Genomic DNA, 24,431 nt, shown 5'->3' on the forward strand with positions numbered 1-24,431 from the left:
TGTAGCTAACTTCAACAGTTTAGTTGTTAGATACTACATGCATGCACGGGTTCCGTTCCCGAAGATTGATGTCGGTTTGCTAGGAAACTCCGTTGTGAGGGACGTAAGCTTGTCATGAGCATCAAGAAGTGTAAGCTTCATTTGGTTGGGCAGATTGTGAGATTTTTCCAAGATCAAGAGCTCAATAAAATCTACAAAATAGAGACAAAATATAGAACAAGAATTAATTGTATTCTCATCAATAGATAAATGATCAATAGTTATTACTACAATGAATATGAGCCTGCATATATAGGCAAGACTATATGGATATGTGAGCACACAAACATGACATGTGGCTCAATAAGAAACAAGGGTAGGTAGAAAATAGGTGTGGTAGGTAGGAGAAACAATAAAATATTCCACATGAGGTGGATCACCCACTGAAGGTCGAATTATCACTCCACAATAAGTGGATATGATAAAGTAGTAACAAGATCAACACCATAAAAGGTGGAAATTCTCCTACACACACTATCCCAATGTGGAACAAACACCCAAGTGTCTCATACCCAAACTACTATGATATGCATTTCCTAAGTAAGATGTAATAATATCCATGATGAATAATTAATTACACCAACACCCCCCCTTAAGTGCAACTTAGGGGAATGCACTTAAGTCTACAATGCAACTAAGCAATGCAAGATGGGTCCCGACTACATGGCCATGTTAGGTACCCATGTACAAATTCAAATGTATGCAAACCAATGCAATGAAATCTCTCACAAAGCGGGGAAAGAGAGAAAAACCCAATGGGAAAAAACCCTCCCCCAAAAGAGAGATGAAAGCTATACTAAAGAACTCTCATAGAAGCATGTGAAGGACAAAAACCCATGTGAGGAAAAAGTCCCCCCATATGAGAGAAGAAGAGAAGCTAGAAGCCCCCCCTCAATGTAGAATCTGCACCAATGATAGAAACTCGATGATGTATGAAGAAACTACTCCATGAATGTCGAACAACATTCCTCCCCTTAGGAAGAAACAAAACCAAAGGTGTATCCATTAAATCTCCCCAATCATGAAGTGAAGATGTATGAAAAAAACTCATGATGAATGGAATCTCTAAAAACTGCTCCAGTGTCCCTATGTCAATGCTAAAATATACCCCCTCCAAAGGTGGTAAACTGCTCCACACTGCTGAAAAAGGTACTTCCAAGATCTAGTGGAGATGAATGTAGAACATGTCCCAAAGAATCACATGTCTCATTTAAACATAAAGAGACCTCCAACTGTTGTACATAAGTATCCACAATCATGTCAAACTCGAAAGAATGATCATTTAGAGAATGAACAAGAGGGTCAGAGTGTTCCCTCGCAACAATCGAAGAAGGATCATTTTCATTGAAGAGAAGATTAATATCATCAATGATGTCTCCCAAATTTGCAATGTAGGACTCCACAAACAATCCTGCAATGTCTGTCAAGTAGGCATCCCATGAAACTGAAGCTGGAAGACAATGAATATCCTATTGCACTGAATCACATGAAGATAAAACTGTCACACTATCTGCATCATCGGGTGCAATAGGTGATGTGATATCAATAGGAGGAGATGAAACACAAGGCTCAAGAACGGGGTCACATGTGAGAATCCCCAAGTTCAAGTACCCAAAGTTCTCCTCAAAATCTGAACCATCACAAGAAGTGTGATCATCATGTGTAGAATCATCATATGTGAAATCATCATCAACAATAAAATTTGAAAAGGAGTATAATCGAGATGCATGATCAACCACCCCAGTTGCAATGATAGCTCTAGTCTCTAAGTCTCTAATGAAAACTGGCTAAGGTGTGAACTCCATAATTCTCTTAGTTGCACCATGTGTGATTTCATAGATGGAAAGGAGATTGTTTGTCAAATGGGGTACACACAACACATCATTGAAGGAGTTATCCCTAATAGAAATAGATCCTTTCCCAATCAGATCCATGTATGTATGATTGCCCATCAAAATCTGCGGCATGGTGCAAGGCTCAAATATAGAGAACATAGACTGCGAAGATGCCATATGATGAGACGCCCCTGAATCTAGAAGCCATCTCCCTGAATCATGACTCGTATTAGCACAAAGAGCTTTTCCTTTTATTTTCCCAAAAGAGTGAGTCTTCCCACTTGTAGAAGCCATGAATGCTTGCCCTTTTCATTTTGAATGTGAGGAAGTAGAATTTGATGAATCATCCTTCTTGTAGACATTAGGCAAATCAATGTTATTCTTTTTGAGGATGTGTGTGAACTCATCAATCTTCTTAGAATGGCAATGATGCTCCTCATGACCAAAATTTTACAATAGGCACAAGTAGGTCTCTCCCTCTTTGGTGAATTGTCCCTCTTGGAAGAGGATGAATCTTCGTGTTGTGGAGAAGGTGATGCTTTGTCCTTAGGCTTTGATTGCCATTTCTTCTTGTTTGAGTTGTCCTTTCCTTGATTTCCTTTGTTCCCTTGATTTGCCACTAATGCTTGAGACTTAGAAGTCTTAAGAATATCCATGCTTATCAACTTAGTTTGTTCTGTCATCAATATTTCAGCTAAAGCATCAAATGCAGACATTGTGTAGCTTGAACCCATTGTCATCCTATGGGTTTGGAAACTAGAAACAAATGTTGCATATTCTTGTAGAAGCTTTCCCATCAAATTGAAGATCAATTGAGTATCCTTCTTATCAATGCTACAATCCTTGAGTTGTGCCCTCAACTCTTTTTCCTTAGTGACATAATCTTGTATAGTATCAAAGTTCTTAGGATCTAACATGGTGAGATCACTATCAACTTGATATCCCCTAATCTCGTCAACTTGACCATACAAGTCTCGAAACTTTTGCCAAGCATCCTTGATTAGAGTACATTTCTCAATATGAAAAATGAGATCCTTTGATACATACTTTCTTAAGGTACCAATTGCCATGATATTTTTAGTGAGCCAATCCAAGTGACCAACAGGATCAGCCTTAGGATTAGCAGGAGCAACAATAGTTCCATCAATGTAATGAGTTAGTCTTTTTTCCATAAGTTTACTCCATGCATCAATTTTCCAAGTAGCATAATTATGAGGAGTTAAGAGAGGAAACTTAGAAGAACCCATAGCAGAAAAAAGGAAGGAACACAAGATCACAAAAGCACAAGAGACACCCCCCAAATTCAATCAATCAAAGTACCCCCCCCACCCCCAAAATGATGATTTTGGCACTTTATATGTAGTGCATGTACAATAGGCCACTTGCAAAAAATGGCAAGGTGGACTTCTGATTTTGTTTTACAACTACCCCAATAGGTTGAGAACTACAAAGAAAAAGACCAGCAAGATAGATCTATGCAATACAAGTGCCAAATTGGCCAAAAAAGACCATATGTTGAAAGTACAATTTCTACCCAAAATTTTTGCAAATTGATAGCATATAATGAGAGTAGACAAAAAATCATGCACTTTCAAAAAAAATGACACCTAAAAAGAAGTTCGTATGAGCCCAAAGGGAGTCCCGAAAGTTGCAAAAATGAGATTTGGATAGGTACAGTCACCAAAAATTGATATTTCTAAAAAATTTGTCCATCAAAATCAGAAAATAATTCCACCACAAAAAAAGTACACGAAATTCTAGCCCATTTCAAAAACAATTGTACCAAACAAGTGATAGTTCTGATACTTAATATAAGTACAGATCCAATAGCCAACAAGATGAGAGGGGGGGGGTGAATCATACAAACTTAATCATCCATAAAAACATCAGATTCAACCTTTGTAACATATATATCAGTCATATAACCAAAACTATCAAACATGCAAACTCAAAAGCATATGAACAATATAAACCTCATAACACCAGATTTAACATGGAAACCCAAATAGGGAAAAACCACTGTGGGATTTCGGACCCACTAAGAAATATACTCTTCTAGAGTATGCTCGGTTAAAACCAAATCCTGTTAAAGATTACAAACACATTGCTAGATGTGACCCGGTTAAGGGATTTCCCTCAGATCTGTTAGGATCTTCACTTTGTTAGAAGTGACCTTGTTAAAGGATTTCAAACACTCAATAAGAATGTCACCTTGCTAGAGGATTTTACAAATAAGACTGTTAAGTCCACTCAGTTAAGAGATTTTCTGCTACTTCTCAAAATAACAGTAATAAAAATATGTCTGCAACTTCACATCTAAAAATGTTGAAGCAGATTCTTATTTGCTCAATACAATTTAGACATAGAACTAATCTTGTCTATCTGCTGGGCATCTCTACTATGTTATCAAAACAGGTCTTCAAGCTTCTGTGCTCGGTAATCACTATGTAGCATCCCTATGCATACACTTGCCCGCATACATTGTTTATCAACAGTTTCCTATTTATAAACAATCTTCTTGTAGCGTCCTAAAATTGCGACACTTGCAATTTCGACTGCATTTGGGTCTTCACGATGGCGGCGCAACGTTGAACCTGAATGGAGACCCCGAACCCTGTTTACAACACCAAAAACTGCATTTTTCAACACCTTGGCCTGATCTTCCTTGCACCCTGCTGTCTCGGGAGGTGGGACCATGGCGCCCAGCGCCCTGGTCCCCCAGGACCATGGCGCCCAGCGCCCTGGTCCCCCAGGACCATGGCGCCTAGCGCCTTGGTCCCTGGCCCTATTTTGAGCCCGGTCTCCTTTTTGGCATCGGGTCTTGAAGTTTGCAAATTGGAAAATATTGTTTCTATGTCGGCCTAAGGTCAGGAAAATTAGTCTCTCAACCCTAATTGACAAGTATATAAACTACATTTCCCCTCCCAGAAAGGGGAGGTAGGAAAAAGGAAGGAAATAAGCAAGAGCAAGACGCGAAAGGGATATTCAAACATTCAAACATTCAAGCATTCAAGTATTCCTTCAAGCAATTGAGCATTCTAAGTCTCCATTCAAGGCTAGGTGTTGCATTCAAGACAAGGATTCAACCATTGAAGAGGAGATCACTTACAACACATAACACATAACATACATTACACCTTCGCATGTAAGAATACAAACATTCTTACAACAAGGTATCAGTACTTGTTTACATTACAAACATTTACGTTTACAACATTCTCATTTCTTGGTTAATTCCAAAACCGGGGTTTGACCTAAAGGCAAACCCCTAATCCCTAACCCCCCAATCGTCCTCTCTTTTCTATGTGTAGGTTGCAGGTACGCGGCTGTAATTGAAGATCTGGAATCCTTGTGCAAAGACGAACAGGTCCCCCTTCGTTTCGCGGATTTTTCGGAGGACCGTGTGCACGTCGGGCGCCATCGTCCCGTCAACTTTCGCTCAAACTTGCAGAACAGCACCGTCTCGACATTTTACTGCTAATTCCAGGTCCGCAGCTTCATCCCATATCCCTATCTCTGTTTACAAGCGAATCTTTCTTGCTTCTACATACATTCCTAGTTCAATCATTCTATCTATATTCTTTACAAAAGAGGGTATCCTTGATGTCTTAACCCTTGAAACTCATTTAGAATCCATTGTGTGGGATTGGATCTTGTGGGTTTCAACCCCTCTTTTGAATGTAAAGTTTCTACTAAGTGAAAACCATCAACCCTAGCGACCTCCCTTCTCTCTCCTTGGAGTTGGGGAGGGGAGAACAACTAGGGTTCGATTTTTTCACTTTACATTTTGGTGAACCTAATGTGAACATCCTAATTCTGATTATTCATGGTTAGATCTGAAAAATTTGCTTCCTTAATTACATTTCCATGTTTGATCTTTTGCAAATTTTAGAGGCTAATTGCATAAAAACCCTAAAATTTTCTTTTTAGTAATTAAACTTGTGGAATGTTTAATTGTTAATGCTTGTTTCAGATTTACCCTTCTATTGCAAATTGTCAATTCACATTTGTGCTTTAATTCTGAAAATTAAGTGGTTAAGTGTCAAAATCCTAATTTTTAAAACCTTCTTGATTCAACTTTTGACTGATAATTTCACTGATCAAAACACCTCCAAATCGGCTGTAATTTTGAATTCCGCAACAAAATCACAATATCTTTCATCCCTGAAAATTTGGAAAAAAGTTGCGAGGACGGTGTGCACCCCGAGCGCCATCGTCCTCGACATTTTTTCCGAAATTTCGGGAGCTAGATCTTACTGTATTTTTCTGCTAAAATCCAGAATTTTGGCTGATTTTATCAATTTTAACACTTTCAAAATTAAAGTCAAAGTTGGTCTAGTGATTGCTCGGATAAAGGCTTATAATCATTCAAAAATTGTTGAAATTGAAATTCATATCAAAATTGTGTTTCTTACAGTCCTAAATCTGAAAAGTGTGTTGGCATTCATTCGAAATTTCAGTGCTTTATTCAAATTTTTGCAGTTTGTGACTTTTGAAATTAAGTGTTTAATTGCAACAACCTTGATTTCCACTTTCAAAATTGAATTTTGCGTGAAATTGAGTCAATTTTTAAAATTTCAAAACTTGCATTGCTTTTAGTATTCCCTCTGAAATCATAAAATTCAAAATTTCAGTTTCCCCCTCTTTTTCAAAATTCAAATTTTACATTTTTCAACAATCTTGGTAGGGTTCAATTTTGAGATTGCAACTTTAATTTGGCCTATCTACAGATCATAAAATCACTCAATTTTTTCAGATTAGCTTTAAAATCATCATAACTTTCACCCCTGAAAATTTTGAAAAAAGTTGCGAGGACCGTGTGCACTCCGTTCGCCACGGTCCCCGACATTTTTTTCGAAATTTAGGGAGATTGTCCTGATTGCATTTAACAGCTTAAATCTAGGAGATTGGCTGATTTTATTGAAATTTGCTACCTCTAAAATTCAAAATCTTCTATCTCTCTTTAGTGCATGAGTTTTACAACAATAAGCCCTACTTACACTATTCCCGTTAGACGAAGCCTTAGAATTAAGTTTTTCCAAGGTTTAATTACTAAGGAGATGGAACCTAATTTGAATGGCCTTTTTAACGAGGACATGGGTAATTCCTCTAATCCTCTTAATGATGAAGAAGCTCTCCATGAGGTTTCTGTAGAACAACTTTCAAAATTGGATAACCAATTTGATGATTTTCGACAATGGATGTCTCAAGAATACCCCGATAGCGAAGCTCTTTCATTAATTGAGGGTCTAAAATGTATGGTTCAAACTGATAAGAATGGAATTGATATTTTGTGTGGTATTGCACACATTGTGGATTCGAATGTGATGCCTATGAAGAGTTGTGCCGAAACTTTAGGTTATACACAACCTCCTACTCAAGTTAATCATTCTATTCCTTTGACAACTCCTATTGCTAGTATACCTACTTTTGCATCAAACATAATGACTACTTCAATACAAGACATTCCTCCTATGATCACTAGTCATGGGGGAAATCCTCCTTCTTCAATCAACCCTCTTCCTTCATGCAATCCAACTTCTTCATTCATTCCTTCAATGAGTGTCCCTATTTCATCTCCACAAATAAACATGACGCAAGGGGGCAATTCATTTAACCATTCCATTCCTCCTTGTAGTGTTCCTCCTTTCCAATCATCTCCTATGACTAACTATCATAGTGTCCCACCACCTTACTCTCAATCAATACCTTCTTTCAATAACATAATACCTCCATCACAATCTAACACGTCTAATATGAACTCTTCGACTGAAGCGACCATTAACAATCTTGCACAAACTGTCTCTTCTTTGCAGCAACAAATTGCCTCTATGAATCAATCTAAGTTTAGTGTGCCCACATTTGATGTTGCGAGCCCACTTTCTCTTGACATTGTTCGAGCTATCCCCCCTAAACATGTTGAAATTCTGCTTTTGGAGCTTTATAATGGTAAGGGTGACCCTCTAACACATGTTAAGACCTTTCAAACAATATGTACTGATTTTGCTTATGACCAAAGGTTGCTTGCAAAATTGTTTACTAGAACATTAAGAGATAAAGCCCTACAATGGTATTGCTCGTTGCCTTCCTATTCTATTACTTCTTTCGAACAACTTGCAAATGCTTTTATTCAACAATTTCAAAACAATATAAGTCCTAAAGTTACTTTGATTGATTTAATGCATTGTAAACAAGGTGTTAAAGAAAAAGTGACTGATTTCATTGGTAGATATAAGCATTTGTATGCTCAAATTTCTTTTCCAGTACCTGACAATGACATTCAAAGAATCTTTATTTCTAATTTACAAAAAGATATTAGAGAAAAACTTCTGTTTTCTGAGTTTACTTCTTTCCAACAGTTGTGCGCAACTCTTCACAGTTATCAACTGACTGTGAGTCAAATGGAACAAGCAAATCCTATGGCTCCGAGTGATAAGGGTGATAGTAGTCAACAACCATTTGGGAAGTTTAAACCGAACAGAGAGTCAATTAAATTCAATGAAAACATCATCAACAATAATGTGAATGCAGCATCAGGTGTGCCTCCTATTTCTAAGTTTTTCAAGAAAGAAAGAAAGTTTACTCCTTTGAATGAATCATTGCATAGTATTATGAATAAGTTATTGGAACAAAATGTGCTTACTCTTCATCCTATAAGGCAAATAGATCTTGCAAAAATTAATTCACCCTATTTTGATAACAAATCTTTTTGTCAATTTCATCGTCAACCTGGGCATGATATTGAAAAATGTTTTGCTTTAAAGGGTAAAATTCAAGATTTGATTGATAATAATACTATCTCTGTTTCTGGAGTGAATGATAAAAGCAACACATCTGTAGCTCCTCCTAACCAAAATCTTAAGATTTTTACTGATCCATTGCCTTCTCATACCTCTAATGCGATTGATACTAATGATTCCTCTGTCTCACCTGATGATCTTGTATCTATGACTCCGAATGTGATTAACTTTGTAGAGCAGCAAAAAATCCCTAAAGAACCTTCCATCACCTTTGATTCCAGTGAAACTATCAGGGCACCTGATGGTCCTTTATATATAGTTGCAAAAGTCAAGAATACACCTTGTCGTGGAGTGCTTATTGATCCTTCTTGTATGGTTAATATCATTACTGAAGAATTTCTTTTTACTTTGCAATTGAATCAAGTGATCTATGATGAAACAAATGTGGTTGTGAAACTATTTGATGCATTTTCTTCTCCTGCAATTGGTTCTATTACATTACCTATTGAGGTCCATAACAAATCCCTTGATATGAGCTTTGCTATTATTCCATCGTCCGAACAATTTCGTGTGAAGCTAGGCTATCCTTGGTTATCTTCCATGAAAGCTATTGCTTCTCCTATTCACAAGTGTTTGAAATTTCCCCATAATGGTGAAGTTGTTACTGTCAATCATAGTCTCTTTAAACCAGCTGAAAGAACTTCTAGCGTTCCTATTGATTATTTTTGGCCTAAACAATTCCAATCTCTTCCACCGCGAAGTGATCATCTTTTCAAATCTTATCAAAATTGGAAAAAAGATATGATCCTATCTCTAAGTGAACCTAGAACACCCAAACTTGACATTCCTATCGTTCTTGAGAAGGAAGTTCTTCCTTTGAAAGATAAAACTAATGTCTTTCCTCAAGAAGATTCCCAACCCATCCCTATGAATGTGATTATGCCTATGTCTAATAAACTTCCTAAAAGTAGACCTATACCTCCTCGTCATGATGGACTTGGTCTCCTTCCTAAACCATATATTCCTCCTTTATATGGAGCAGTTCCTCCTCCTTCCTCTTCTCCTATTATTCAACCTAAGAGACCACAACCTAAACACCCAAGTGATAAGGATGAGAACATTCCTCCTCCTCAATCTTCTCAACTTCCTACTAAGACTCGACGAAATCGTTCTGCACGTGAATGCCGACGAAAGCGTCGTCTTAGAGCTCAGGCAGCTGCTTCTCAAACTTTGCAATCCCCAAAAACACCTTCAGCCAGTATTATTCTATTTTCTCCTCAGCCGAAGATTGAGCCGAAATCTCCTAAACATAAGATGCATGATGGTCTTGATCCTGTGCGAGTTAAAGATCCTATTTTTATAAATCTTGATGATGATATAGATGAAAATTTTATTCATGATGAAAATGTTACTCCTGTTCATTCTGATAGTGAATATGAATATGTTGATGTTGATAACCATTTATCTAATGAATTTTCTAAAGCACTTATCCTAGCTCCTAGACAAGAACAACGCGGCTTGGAACATGAACATAGCCCTTGTTTGGATCTTGTGATAGCTCCATCTGCTGTGTTGGATGTTCCTCCTCTAGCGTGTTTCCTGCCTTCCCGAAATATTGTTCAGCAAGATCGGGGGGTAGATGACGTGCTAGACTAGTTTCATTATCATAGCAGACTCTCTCCTCCTCTCTTGATCTCTTTTGTTACTTCTTCTATGTGTTATTCTCATTCTTCTATTTGTTGTCCTTAGTGTTGTCTACTTGAGGACGATGCAAAGCATTGAGATCTCTTTTGGTCTCTCTCATGTTGACTCAAAAGACACATGTGTTCCCTTCTTCTAGGTGACCTTCCTTGATTGGGGAATGAAGAACAATTATGTATACATACATATGATATACATGAATTATCATACAGCATACTGACCCCGAGGAAAGCAAAGTCACCTCGTGATTTGTGTTTTGTGTCTATTATCCTTGGGTTTATCTCACACTTGGGGGCTAAATCCTTGTGATAACGTGCTCCTTTCCCTTCTCATTTCCTATATGTATCACTACCTTAAAGCAATCACCCCCGACGAGGCGTGTGCGATCGCTTTAACGTAGGGGGGCATACACCCCGTTCATATCTCTTCAAGATACTTGAAAATTTCTTGACAAATTTAGCTTTGCCTTGAAAATTTTTGATATCTTTCTTGCACGACTCATAGTGAGGGAACCTTACTACTGACAGTCATGGTTCTCCCTCGTGATCTTCCCTTTTACTTTGTCAATCGAAGTCGTAAGGTCCTTAGTCCACTGGGGGCTTGGTGTATCTTGCCTCCTTGACGTGGTGAAAGCTTTTCAATGTTGTTTCCTTGTACTTTACCAGAAGTATGGGCGTACGCTTATACTCCCGCTAAAGTGGGGGCTAAATGTAGCATCCTAAAATTGCGACACTTGCAATTTCGACTGCATTTGGGTCTTCATGATGGCGGCGCAACGTTGAACCTGAATGGAGACCCCGAAACCTATTTACAACACCAAAAACTGCATTTTTCAGCACCCTGGCCTGATCCTCCTTGCACCCTGCTGTCCCGGGAGGTGGGACCATGGCGCCCAGCGCCCTGGTCCCTGGCCCTATTTTTGGCCCGGTCTCCTTTTAGGCATCGGGTCTTGAAGTTTGCAAATTGGAAAATATTGTTTCTATGTCGGCCTAAGGTCGGGAAAATCAGTCTCTCAACCCTAATTGACAAGTATATAAACTACATTTCCCCTCCCGGAAAGGGGAGGTAGGAAAAAGGAAGGAAATAAGCAAGAGCAAGACGCGAAAGCGATATTCAAACATTCAAACATTCAAGCATTCAAGTATTCCTTCAAGCAATTGAGCATTCTAAGTCTCCATTCAAGGCTAGGTGTTGCATTCAAGACAAGGATTCAACCATTGAAGAGGAGATCACTTACAACACATAACACATAACATACATTACACCTTCGCATGTAATAATACAAACATTCTTACAACAAGGTATCATTACTTGTTTACATTACAAACATTTACGTTTACAGCATTCTCATTTCTTGGTTAATTCCAAAACCGGGTTTTGACCTAAAGGCAAACCCCTAATCCCTAACCCCCCAATCGTCCTCTCTTTTCTGTGTGTAGGTTGCAGGTACGCGGCTGTAATTGAAGATCTGGAATCCTTGTGCAGAGACGAATAGGTCCCCCTTCGTTTCGCGGATTTTTCGTAGGACCGTGTGCACGCCGGGCACCATCGTCCCGTCAACTTTCGCTCAAACTTGCAGAACAACACCGTCTCGACATTTTACTGCTAATTCCAGGTCCGCAGCTTCATCCCATATCCCTATCTCTGTTTACAAGCGAATCTTTCTTGCTTCTACATACATTCCTAGTTCAATCATTCTATCTATATTCTTTACAAAAGAGGGTATCCTTGATGTCTTAACCCTTGAAACTCATTTAGAATCCAATCCTGCATTGTGTGGGATTGGATCTTGTGGGTTTCAACCCCTCTTTTGAATGTAAAGTTTCTCCTAAGTGAAAACCATCAACCCTAGTGACCTCCCTTCTCTCTCCTTGGAGTTGGGGAGGGGAGAACAACTAGGGTTTGATTTTTCCGCTTTACACTTCTAACTGCTTAATCTCCTTGATCACATTTCCCATGATCAATCATAGCCATCATATCTTCAATCTTGTCCAATTTCAATGTATCCTTCAATCTAAAAACGTTTTACCTCACCTTGGAACTTTCAACCTCCCTTCTCTCTCCTTGGAGTTGGGGAGGGGAGAACAACTAGGGTTTGATTTTTCCGCTTTACACTTCTAACTGCTTAATCTCCTTGATCACATTTCCCATGATCAATCATAGCCATCATATCTTCAATCTTGTCCAATTTCAATGTATCCTTCAATCTAAAAACGTTTTACCTCACCTTGGAACTTGTGTTAGGGTATTGCGGTTCAATCTGAGATGTAGATCTTCCTGCCGATCTTTCTTTACCATAGATTCTTTAACAATCTTCATACACATCTTACCAATCATTTAATTCACTCCAGCTCATCAGCTTCCTTCATTAAATATCACATGTAAACATTTAATGCATTCCATTAAAGCTCGGTTGTAACTCGGTAAATACTAAACTTCACTCGGTAGACATTCTGCCTTTATTAACCGATAGCGATAACCTTAGGGTTTACCGACTAGGTTATTTGCTGGGTAACATAGTATAGTATCAACCTTTCAAACAATAACATATGTAGGATATCAAAACAATCTAAACATCATGATCTCATCATTGTCTAACTCGGTAATAGTTTCCCATTGAATAACTTATCCCCTTATTCATCATATTCTTTCTGTGTCTTTTACCGACATCTTTATACTCAACAAATCATACTTCTTAAGATATGGCAACATCATACTGATTTAGAAAATCAATTTCTTGACATCAATGACAAAATAATAATATTAAGACAATAATCATCCTTAATCAATTATATCCATAGTCATCAACAACCTTCTCAATATCCTTATTGAAATGCCAACAATCTCTCATTGTAATTGGAATGTCAACCTTCTTCTTGTCTGATATAATGCCAACAACAAGGAGCAAAAACAAGCAAGATATGGCCATTTGAAGTTGAACAGCAAAATCAAAAAGCTCAATGGAGGGGCTTGCAAAAAAATTTAAAATGATGATGTCAGCAAACTGTGAGCCTAAATTTGACGACCGTCTAGCTGTCCCAAAAAATTCACCTCCCCGCTTGCATGGCATCCGTACAGTACGGACAGATGACATGTCACAGGTTGATTGGCAAGGACTTTGAGATGGCGAATGATGTGGCTTCTGCATGGATACTGACTGGGGAGTGTCGTGGTAGGTGACGTGGCGCGATCCATGTGGTAGAAGGGCTGATGCAGAGAGTCTTGGAGCCTTTTTTGTTTCACCTTCTTAAGTGACTTGTCCTACTCAACCCTACAACTACTCAAGTCCTTCCTATGGCACTTGGTAATGGTTATGACAATGAGACCTCCAAGGTCTGAACCTTCTTGACTTGCCTCCTAGTTATAGCCAATGGTTTATGGACAATCAACTCCTCCACTTGAGGTTGTCACCTTAGCTACTCACACTCACCTCTCCTGGGCTCCAACCACTCCTGCTAGGATCTTAACACACCAACTTTCCTTATGGCTTCCCAATGCATTAATAAGGTGTCTTCATTGTGTTTTGAAGTTTAAGACTCACCAATTCCATCACCATGTATTCTCAAGCCCTCTAGGTCTCTACCGGCACCTAAATAGGCCTAATTGCATTAGCCCTCCTTAAGCAGTTTTTGGGGTTTAATTTGCAAAAGTCCCAAACAAGCCTAGGAATAAATCATGGATTCAGATACCCTTTTGGAATTTGTAGACAATACTAGAAAATTGCATTTGGGTTATCCATACAAGTGTGGTTTCCAATGCTGCACTATTTTGTGGGGTTTTAGGCTTAACCGGTGGATTGACAAACTTGGTCTAGAACCTTTCACCAGTCAAAAAAACTGCTCTAAACACCTTGGGAAACTTCAAGGACACTCTAAGGGCTTTCCATATATATGCCACTTGGGCCTGCATCAATCTCCAAGTGCTCATAAATCACACTTTGCTTACTGTCCTAACTCACCTACTCCCAGCGGTGAGCCTAGGTCTTCATTGTTTCTCCTCCTCCTAGACTTGCAACATCACACGCCCTTTTAAAAAACTATATACAAACCCTAACCTAGCATTCTTAATGATTACAACAAGTGTCATCAAAGAATGCCTAGGCTAGAGTCATTTCTTGCTCTTAAACCCTACTTGCAAGGGTTTTGCTCCTAGTTGCAAAGAATGACAGAAATCTTTACAACCTGGAACAATCATACCTGCAAATCAACCTTATTGAAATAAAATACAATCAACATACAAAGATGGCCATGAGTTTACACCATCTAGTCCGTATTGGACCGTACAAGCAATGAAAAACAAGATAAAACTATCAAAAACCCGATGGAAACAAGGTTGTTTCACAAAACAAAAACTTGCTCTTACATTTCCAATCCTCCAACCCGTACAATGAAGTGAAATTTGGCTTATATCCACTAGTTTAGTTGGTTCAACCAACTACCTAACGGCCATAACCAAAAAATGCAACTTTTGCAAGAAATTGCAAAATGTTGCTCAACAACTTTTGACAACTTTTGCTCCAGGATGCAATTTTGCATTCTATTGCATTCTAAGACTCTTGAAGGTCCTCAAACACCTTACAAGACCTAAACACAACTCAATTGACTCCTAATCCTTGAATGCATTCATCTGGAGTATTTGCCTGTGACCTACCTAAGCAACTCACTTCTCAGGCTAGCAGCATCCTGAGCATAATTGACTCAAACCAAAATTTGGACAACTCAACCACGGCTCTACTGAGTCCTCAATGGTTAGTCCATTATTACATCACACATTAACACACAAACTAAAAGAAAATCAAAGCTTACATTCTTGGAGTGCTAGGTGCCTTGCACCAAGGGCCCAATAGACGTGGATGTTAGGTTGTCGTTGACTGGCCACCAGGGGTTGTTGGGGCCAGAGCTCGGGAGGCGAGGTCGGCGGGTGGCAAGTGGTCGGTGAATGGCGGGCTGGTCTGGAGCCAGTGGTCGGCGAGTTGGTGGCACGGTCGCCGGTGGCCGACAGGGAGGTCAGTGACGGAGTACAGCAGAACACACCGGCGACAAAACACGGCAACAACTTCAAGGAGAACATGGGGCCCAACAAGGAGCCTGACCGGCAGGATCGGGGATTGCCGGAAGTCGGAATCGGGGTTGGAAGAAGTACACAGAGCCCGTACAACCCGCCGAATATTCCATGAAAAAATTTTAATCTGCAGTACGGTGTCGTACAATAGAAATTTTTTACTTTTTATTTTGATTTTTGATTTTTTCAAAAAAAACACTTACACTTTTAATTCAAATTTTTTTTCTGCGAATAATGGTTTTTTTTTTGCAGAAAAAAAATAATTTGAAATCCATACCGTACTGCCCAAATTGGGCAAAATTTTTAATTCAAGCTCGAAATTTGATTTTCACCAAAAATAGGCCAAATTTATACTCAAAATTCATGGAAACGGCCACCTAGACGCAATGGTGAGGTCGGATCTAGTCTAGGATGCCTCCATAAGATGCTGCTCCTCAAATCTGCCTCTTGGCATAGCAACAATGCCTCACAAAGACGAATCAATGATGCTCTAATGGCTTTGATACCATGTGAGATTTTTCCAAGATCAAGAGCTCAATGAAATGTACAAAATAGACACAAAATATAGGATAAGAATAAATTGTATTCTCATCAATAGATAAATGATCAATAGTTGTTACTATAATGAATATGAGCCTGCATATATAGGCAAGGCTATATGGATATGTGAGAACACAAACATGACATGTGGCTCAATAAGAAACAAGGGTAGCTAGGAAATAGGTGTGGTAGTTAGGAGAAACAATAAAATATTCCACATGAGGTGGATCACCCACCGAAGGTGGAATTATCACTCCATAATAAGTGGATATGATAAAGTACTAACAAGATCAACACCATAAAAGGTGGAAATTCTCCTACACACACTATCCCAATGTGGAACAAACACCCAAGTGTCTCATACCCAAACTACTATGATATGCATTTCCTAAGTAAACTTAAGTAAGGTGTAATATTATCCATGATGAATAATTATTTACACTAACACAGATAAAACGCATGGGTCATATGTTTGTCTTCCATATTGCAGATGGAGATGAGTTCGATGGTGAGGAAGACACTACATCTGGAGACAAAGATTCATATCATTGTAAAAATCTTATGTATATTTGTTTGTTGTATTAATGATTCCTTGCAATAGACCGATGTGGTCTTATGATCAAGCTAAGTAAGCTATGTAAGATCAAGCTAAGTAAGCTACGTATGATCAAGATATGTAAGCTAGGTAAAGGGCCTATGAGGCCTACTGTCAAAAATGTGACAAAAAGTCACCAAGAGAATGTAACTAATAGAAAGTAAGGAAAACTACTAACCACTAACCTACTAACATGTGTCCTACTTGTGCATGATTTGTGTAATGTGTGTTTTCATGCTTAGTTTTCCTTCATTTCATAAATGCTTGTTTAAGTTGATGCATACTTTAAGTTCACATTAATCATATGCATGAACCATTATGTAAGTGTTCTCTTTTGATGAGTTTTCTTTGAATGCTTGATGCTCAGGTTGGATGGTTATATTGGTGATAATTTAAGTTAAATCCTTAGTTTATAAATTGACTTAGTGTTTCATAGTTTTCATATACATTAACTTGTGGTTATCTTTAATAAATACGCTAACTGATTGATTTGATCATTTATCTATTTTGTCGTTCTTTTTTTCACAACTTATGGGTCTTACTCATATTAATGGTGATTGTTATTAATTTGTTTAAATACATTGCATTTATGTAAATGAAAATTTACTTAGATTTAATTAGGAAACAATTATGTTTTTTTTCTAAGGTTAGGACTAGCGGGCCCTTACGTTTAATGGAGCAAAACTGTTCCATGTGTCCTCCCAAAAAAGTGCAATAGTGCCATCATTAATCAACTAGGATAAATTAGGGAGAAGCAATCTTTTGCACTTAATCGGAAAATTCCACATTTGAGATCCAGAAGGAGGGTCCAAGCAAGTAAAAATCCTCTTCACAGTATTTGATTCTAGATACTTAGCCTTGAGAATGGAGGCCCAAATAGATTTATCGTTTGAATGGAGTTCCCAAACAACCTTAGCTCCCAGAGCCAAGTTTCTATGTGAACTTGTGAATACCAACACCCCCACAAGATTTAGGACAACAAACTCTATCCCATGCTAGTACAAGTATTTTGTTCTTTAGATCTTTATTACCTTTCCAAAGGAAGTTCTTTATGGTGGACTCTACGATATTTTTAAATTTAGTAAGCATAGGAAGAACATATATAATGTAGTTAGAAATGGTGGTCAAAACTGATTTAATCAAGAAAATTTTTTCTAACAAAGATAGTCAAGTATTCTTCCATCAGGCAATTCTATTTTTTATTGAAGATGAGATGGAAGACCAAAAGGTGTTTTTATTGTAACCTGAGAACAAAGGGACACCTAGCTACTTGCATAGCAAAGAGTCTTGCTTTAGCCAAGAACACCTGCAAGCTTGTTAGAAATCTGAGCCGAATAATTGAGAAAAAAGATTTTTGACTTGGAATAATTAACTCTTTGACCTAGAACTTGACAATAAGTATCAAGAGTTTTCTTAATGATGCAAGATTCACAAGTAGATGCTCCCACAAACAACATTGTGTTATCTACAAAGAGGGTATAAGTCATAGAAATCTAAGAATCGGGAATAGAGATCCCTTTCCAAACTCCCTCTTGATGAAGAACTTTGATCATCCTACTAAGAGCCTCCACCATGATGATAAAGAGGGATGGGGACGAGGGATCACCTTGACAAACTCCTTGAGAAGCTAAAAAGAAACCAAAAGGAACACCATTGACTATGACTGAAAATTTTGCTACCAAAATGTAAGAAATTATCCATTTACTCCACTTGGCTAAAAATCCAAATTTGAGGAGAACTTGGTGCAAGAAGTGCTAACTAATTTTGTCATAAGCCTTCAAAATGTCAAGCTTAATAACCATAGCCTCTATCTTTGATGAAGTAATAGAATGGATGACTTCATGAGCCACCAAAGCCCCTTCCAAAGTCTCCCTGCCAAGAACGAAACCCCCTTGATCTTGTGAAACAATGAAGGTAATAATGGTATAGTCAATAGAACAAAAGATTATAACATCAATAAAGGAAATTGTGTGATTAAGAAGAATAAGTAATTTATATTTTCAATAAAATAAACATTTATAATGTGAAACAAAAATAAAAATCTAACTAATATAGAAAGCTTACAAACTATACAAGAAAAAATATAAATATTTATCATCGCCATTTTAAAAATCAATCCAAATTATGTAATTCAACCTATTTGTAGACAGCATTAATATTTATTTTAGCAAGCATTATTCACTAGAATGTTTATATTATATTGTAATTATTAATACAATTTGATTGAAGTGGGAGTTATAGTTAATATTATATAAATATAAGTAAAATAATATAATTTTGAAATAAAATAATTAAAATTATAATAATTAAAGATTAAAACAAATATTTTTATCATAATACTATAAGTCGAGTACTACCCACTACATGGCACTTGTTAGTCATGAAAAGGTCATTTTTATTTTTAAATTATCAAATTTGTATTATATGAATAACACTTTTCTATTATGAAAAAAATGTTAAACAAACAAAATCTACCTTCAAATTTAGGCTTTCATTCGAACTATAGATTAATATAGAAAGAAACACAACACAAATTCTTAATTGCTTTTCTTCTATTTATCTTAGAGAAACAATGTACTTTGGAGGTCTTAACATCATATTCTTATAATCATTGGCAACAAAGTTCAAAACATGTCTTTTTGTTTTCTTGAGTGGATAGTGTGTACAAGTTATTTGCATTTTAGCTATTCAATGATTATCCAAAATTTGTGTGGAGATGAATATAATACCCAAAACTCAAATTCACAAACTATTTTATATCCTTTACCATTAAATTCAATTTTTGTGTCAATGAATGTTATATTTATGTAGAGTAAAAGTAAAATTTGTGTGCCAATAGTTTTTTCTGTCATGGTTGAAGGTAGAGAACAAAAGAAAATTAGTTATTTAAAAAAAATAACAAAAAAAATATAAATACAAATATAGATGATACGGATATTTTTGTCAATAGATAAAACATTCCAAGAATGCATTAGTGCTCCTTTGAGATATGTTGTATATGAATCTCTCATGAATCATAAGTTGTATACGAATTTAGGTCATAATGTAGTAGTAAGCATCTTAGTGGATCAACATGTAAAATGTGAAAAAATAGACAAGACAAATGTACTATTTTAGAAAATCTATTTTACTTTCAAACATACTCAATTCTTTTAGTTAAATTCTTTTATTTTGACTTCAAAACCTAAGAGATCTTCTCAATTCTGTTAAGCTTTATACTCTTGCTCTAAGTTATGTTATTATCATAATAAAACTTATTATTTTTGTTGAAGTTGTAATGCATCACTCAAACCATTAGAACATTCATTCTTCTATTCAAACTCTTAACACAACTTTCATTTTAGTTGAAACGGTAACAAAACATTCTATTTTTTGTTATAATTCTGACAAAGCTCCTCTTGTAAGTGTTCAAATGCTAACATAAGATTTTTTTTTTTGACTGAAATTGTAATAAAATTTTGATTTTTATTCAAACCCTAATAACTTTTTTGGAGGGTTTAAACTCTGAAATAACCTTCATTTTTCTATTCAATTCTGAAATCCCAAGATAATTTAAAAATAAGAAAACCTTAATATGTCTGTAATCCTCAAAAGAAGCTTGTCTAGAGTGAGCTTTTGACCTTTTCTCTACCACCCAATAATCATAAGGGTCTATTATAGTGATAATTATAACCAGAGAAAAAATCCTAAAAACAAATTCTCCATGATAACTGCAACATAAATAATACTCAACATTAAAAACTAGTCTTATAATACTGATACTACGCATGGGTGGTTTTTTTTTTTTTAAAGTCCATGTGAAGCCTCTTTGGATATGCTTTATATTGAATCAACAGCCATATCAAATTGTGATAAGACACAAATTGCCGAGAAAAAAAAGATATTATTGCACGAAATACAATATCCGAAATCATTAATGGAAGCCAACTTTGATATCTTATCTGCAATCTTTTAAAATGTGCAAATCTAGAGCAAGAACCAGGCCACCTCAAGCTAGTCAGAATTTTAATGTTTTTTTGTGGTCATATTTAAAAGTCAACGTCCATTGCCATCTGTATCTACTTCATCGTGCAGCATTTAAAATTAATTTAAATTAATTATAATATTTATATGCATATTCTTAGACTAAAATACACTATACTATTTTGACTTTACAATGTGTCGGCCATGATATATTTTTCTACACTTGAAGAATGTTAAGAAAAACAAAAAAACTTTAGTCATCATTCTAACGCCGTGCAACTTTGACCAAACATCATCTTAGTCTTGTCGTGGAAATTTTTAACCTTCTCTTTCGATGCAACAGCCTTAAATGCTTCCACATGTTTCCACTTTGAATGGCCTATAAATGTTTCTGCCTCACCCATTCCATCTGCACAGAAGAGAAGCCTCTTCCTTGGAGATTTGCAAGCTGAAGCTACGCATACATAGTATTGCTTTTTTCTGTTTTTGGAAGGCAATAAAAATGGGTCTGGGCATTTGGGTGGTGTTCTTACTGCTCCCCTCTATTATTTGCTGCTCTGCCTGTTTACAAGAGGAACGAATTTCTCTTTTGGATCTCAAACAAGGCATTAACTTCACTTATGATAACCCGCTGGAATTGTGGAAAGGATTGAACTGCTGCAGTTGGGAAGGAGTGGGCTACAATCCACACACTGGCCACGTCATCACCTTGGATCTCAGTGGCTATCCCATTCAATGGACTGAAGTTCGAGGGGGTTTATTCCAACTGCTATATTTGGAGCACTTGGATCTCTCTCAAAATTCCTTCTACCCTCTTTCCATCCCTCCACAAGTTGGAGAGCTAAGGAGATTGAAGTATCTGGGCTTATCTGGGTGTGGATTTAGTGGCCGAATTCCAAGAGACTTGACTAAACTGCAGCAATTGGAGCACTTGGACCTCTTTTGGAATTCCTTCGACTCTCTTTCCATCCCTCCAGAAGTTGGTGAGCTGAGGAGATTGAAGTTTCTGAGCTTGTCTTACTGTCAATTGACTGGCCGAATTCCAAGAGAGTTGAGCAAACTGAAGCAATTGGAGTACTTGAACCTCGGTGGCAATCATCTCCATGGTGCCATTCCCATGGAGATGGGTAACATGTCCACCTTGAAATCCCTTGACCTCTCTTATAATGATGGTTTCCAGAACAACAAGTTGGGTGAGTTGATAGCACATTTGAGAGGGTTGGAGCATCTTGATCTGAGCAACATGAATTTCACTATGGCACAACATACTTTGTTGGAAGGATACTTGGCTTCTCTCACCAATCTCACCGCACTTTACATGAGCAATTGTGGGCTTTCAGGAGAAATTCCTCCCTCCTTTGCAAATCTCTCCCGGCTTCAATATTTGGATCTTTCGGAAAATTCATTCAGAGGTAAGATTCCTACCTATCTTGGAGCTCTCCCTCTGTCAGCTCTTGATCTCTCGGGGAACAATTTGGAAGGTTTTATTCCATCCTCTTTCAGTCACCTCTACAATCTGCAATCTCTTTCTCTGAGTTCAAACAAATTAAATGGCAGCATTCCGTCTACTCTAGGGAATCTTTCCAAATTGAATAGGCTTGAACTCCAGGATAACTCTCTTAGCGGTCCAATCTCTTCCTTTGCTGAGCTATCCAAGCTAGAGTGGCTTAATTTAGCCAACAATAGATTAAATGAAACTTTCTCATTTTTTATTTTGAATAATTGCCTTAGACTTCGGCTTTTGGATCTCTCAAGCAATATATTGACCGTAAAAGTCGATGCCTCTACCATCCCCAAATTTCAACTTGATTATTTAGCTTTACATGAATGCAATATTACAGGAAATTTTCCTGCATTTATTTCAACTCAATATTTCATTCGATATTTAGATTTGTCAAACAATTTTCTTAGTGGCTTTATTCCTGTAAGGAAGCAAAGGTGTGCGGAAGCGCTTCCTACGCTAATCTTGAGAGTATGGTTATGCAACTTTCAACTTAAATATTACTAAGTTATCAAGAAATGCACAATAAAGCATAAACAAAATAGCAATGAACACATAACACAGTGATTACCGTGGGGAAACCCTTCTGGGAGAAAAACCCCACCTTCCAAAACTCGCACAATGTATTATCAAATCAAGCTGATTACAATACACTTGCAATGCAAGTACTTACAGGAGTGCATCACCACAACTCGAACTCAGAGAGACTCCTTCTAGCATCCAGTCTTGCAAAAAAACTCAATGATCAAACTCCTCCCCAAGCCCTCCTTTTATAGTGAATTTACAACCTGGAAACCACTTGTGGTTTTACAAAACCATGGGCTTAACCACCATGCCACATGGTGCCCATTTTTGACATTTACATTTCCAAAATGGAAAAACAACCAGGTTAAAATAGTAATCTCGTCCATAATTTTGTCCCCTAGCTTAGACCCTCTTAAAAGTCACAAAATGAGTCATTAAGGCTCTAAAAATGGCCCACCTATATTCTACTATGGACAAGACTCATTTTTAACAACTCACTAACCATTTTCCAATGCATAAACATGTGGAAAACTACCTCAAACAAATTCTAGAATTTTCCAGAAAAAGACTGCAAGGTTGAGACACATGTTTCTCAACATTCTCCCACTTGTCGAACACCTTGCAAGAGTCAGGGGATCCAAAATATCATGGACTTAATTGCTAGGGGCCGAGAGGCCCATAGACTATGAACACCATCTGAATTTCTCTGTGCTCACGGGCTTAGTTAATGCATCAGCAACATTCACCAAAGTTTCTACTTTTTCCAGCTTCACCTTGCCATCCTCAATCATATCTCTCACAAAATGATATTGTACATCAATGTGCTTGGTCCTGGCATGAAAAGTAGGGTTCTTCGCTAGGCAGATTGCACTCTGACTGTCATTGTAAATTGTCACTGCACCCTGTTTGAACTCTAAATCTGAACACAATCTCTTTAGCCAGATGGCTTCCTTACAGGCATGAGTAGCTGCCATATATTCTGCCTCAGTAGTGGACAAAGCGACCATAGCCTGTCGCTTGCTCATCCAACTGATTGCACCACCGAATAATGTAAACACATATGCACTGGTGGATCTTCTTCTATCAACATCACCGGCCCAGTCTGAATCCACATAGCCTCGAATATCTAAGGAATGCTCATTTCCTGTTCCATGAAAACATATCAAGTACTCTGAAGTACCCCTCAAGTATCTGAAAACTCTTTTTACTGCATCCCAATGTGCTCTTCCTGGATTAGACATATAACGAGAAAGAACTCCCACTGCTTGGGCAATGTCTGGTCTTGTACAGACCATAGCATACATCAAACTTCCAACAGCACTCTGATATGGTACTTGACTCATCTCTTCCATCTCCAATGGGGATGTAGGGCACTGTGAACTAGAAAGCTTTGTTCCCATTGTAATAGGAACACTCAATGGTCTTGAATCCTGCATATTGAATCTTTTCAAAATAGTACCAACATTCTTGCTCTGGCCTAGCCAAAGCTTTCTGTTTTGTCTATCTCTTACAATCTCCATTCCCAGAATGTGCCTAGTTGCACCAAGATCTTTCATTTCAAACTTTATCGAGAGCTGAGATTTTAACTCTGCAATCAAACCTTTTCCTTTGCCAATAAACAACATGACATCGACATACGGGGCAATGACCAAGAAACGATCACCATCAGATTTAAAATATATACAGTGATCAGATTTAGATCACACAAATCCCAAACTCAACACATATGTATCAAACTTTTGGTACCACATCCTAGGATTCTGTTTTAAACCATACAAGGATTTCTTCAACTTACAGACCAAATGACTTTTACCTTTCATCACATAGTGCTCTGGCTGTGTCATGTAAATTTCTTCTTCCAAATCTCCATGAAGGAAAGTTGTTTTCACATCCATTTGCTCGATCTCTAGATCATAGGCTGCTGCAATAGA

The 24,431-nt window shown here is 37.4% G+C and overlaps 1 protein-coding gene across 1 annotated transcript in view; it reads left to right on the forward strand.

Moving 5' to 3' along the window:
• The first annotated feature begins 20,955 nt into the window (after window positions 1-20,955).
• Window positions 20,956-24,431, forward strand: part of LOC131065626 (receptor-like protein 50) — a 94,696-nt gene continuing 91,220 nt past the window's right edge. The window contains exon 1 of the mRNA XM_059217980.1: window positions 20,956-22,412. Within this exon, the coding sequence (XP_059073963.1) occupies window positions 20,977-22,412 (1,436 nt within the window). The 5' untranslated portion in view covers window positions 20,956-20,976. The remainder of the gene's footprint in view (window positions 22,413-24,431) is intronic.

This window comes from Cryptomeria japonica, chromosome 3, assembly GCF_030272615.1.
Source record: "Cryptomeria japonica chromosome 3, Sugi_1.0, whole genome shotgun sequence".
Lineage (NCBI taxonomy): Eukaryota > Viridiplantae > Streptophyta > Pinopsida > Cupressales > Cupressaceae > Cryptomeria > Cryptomeria japonica.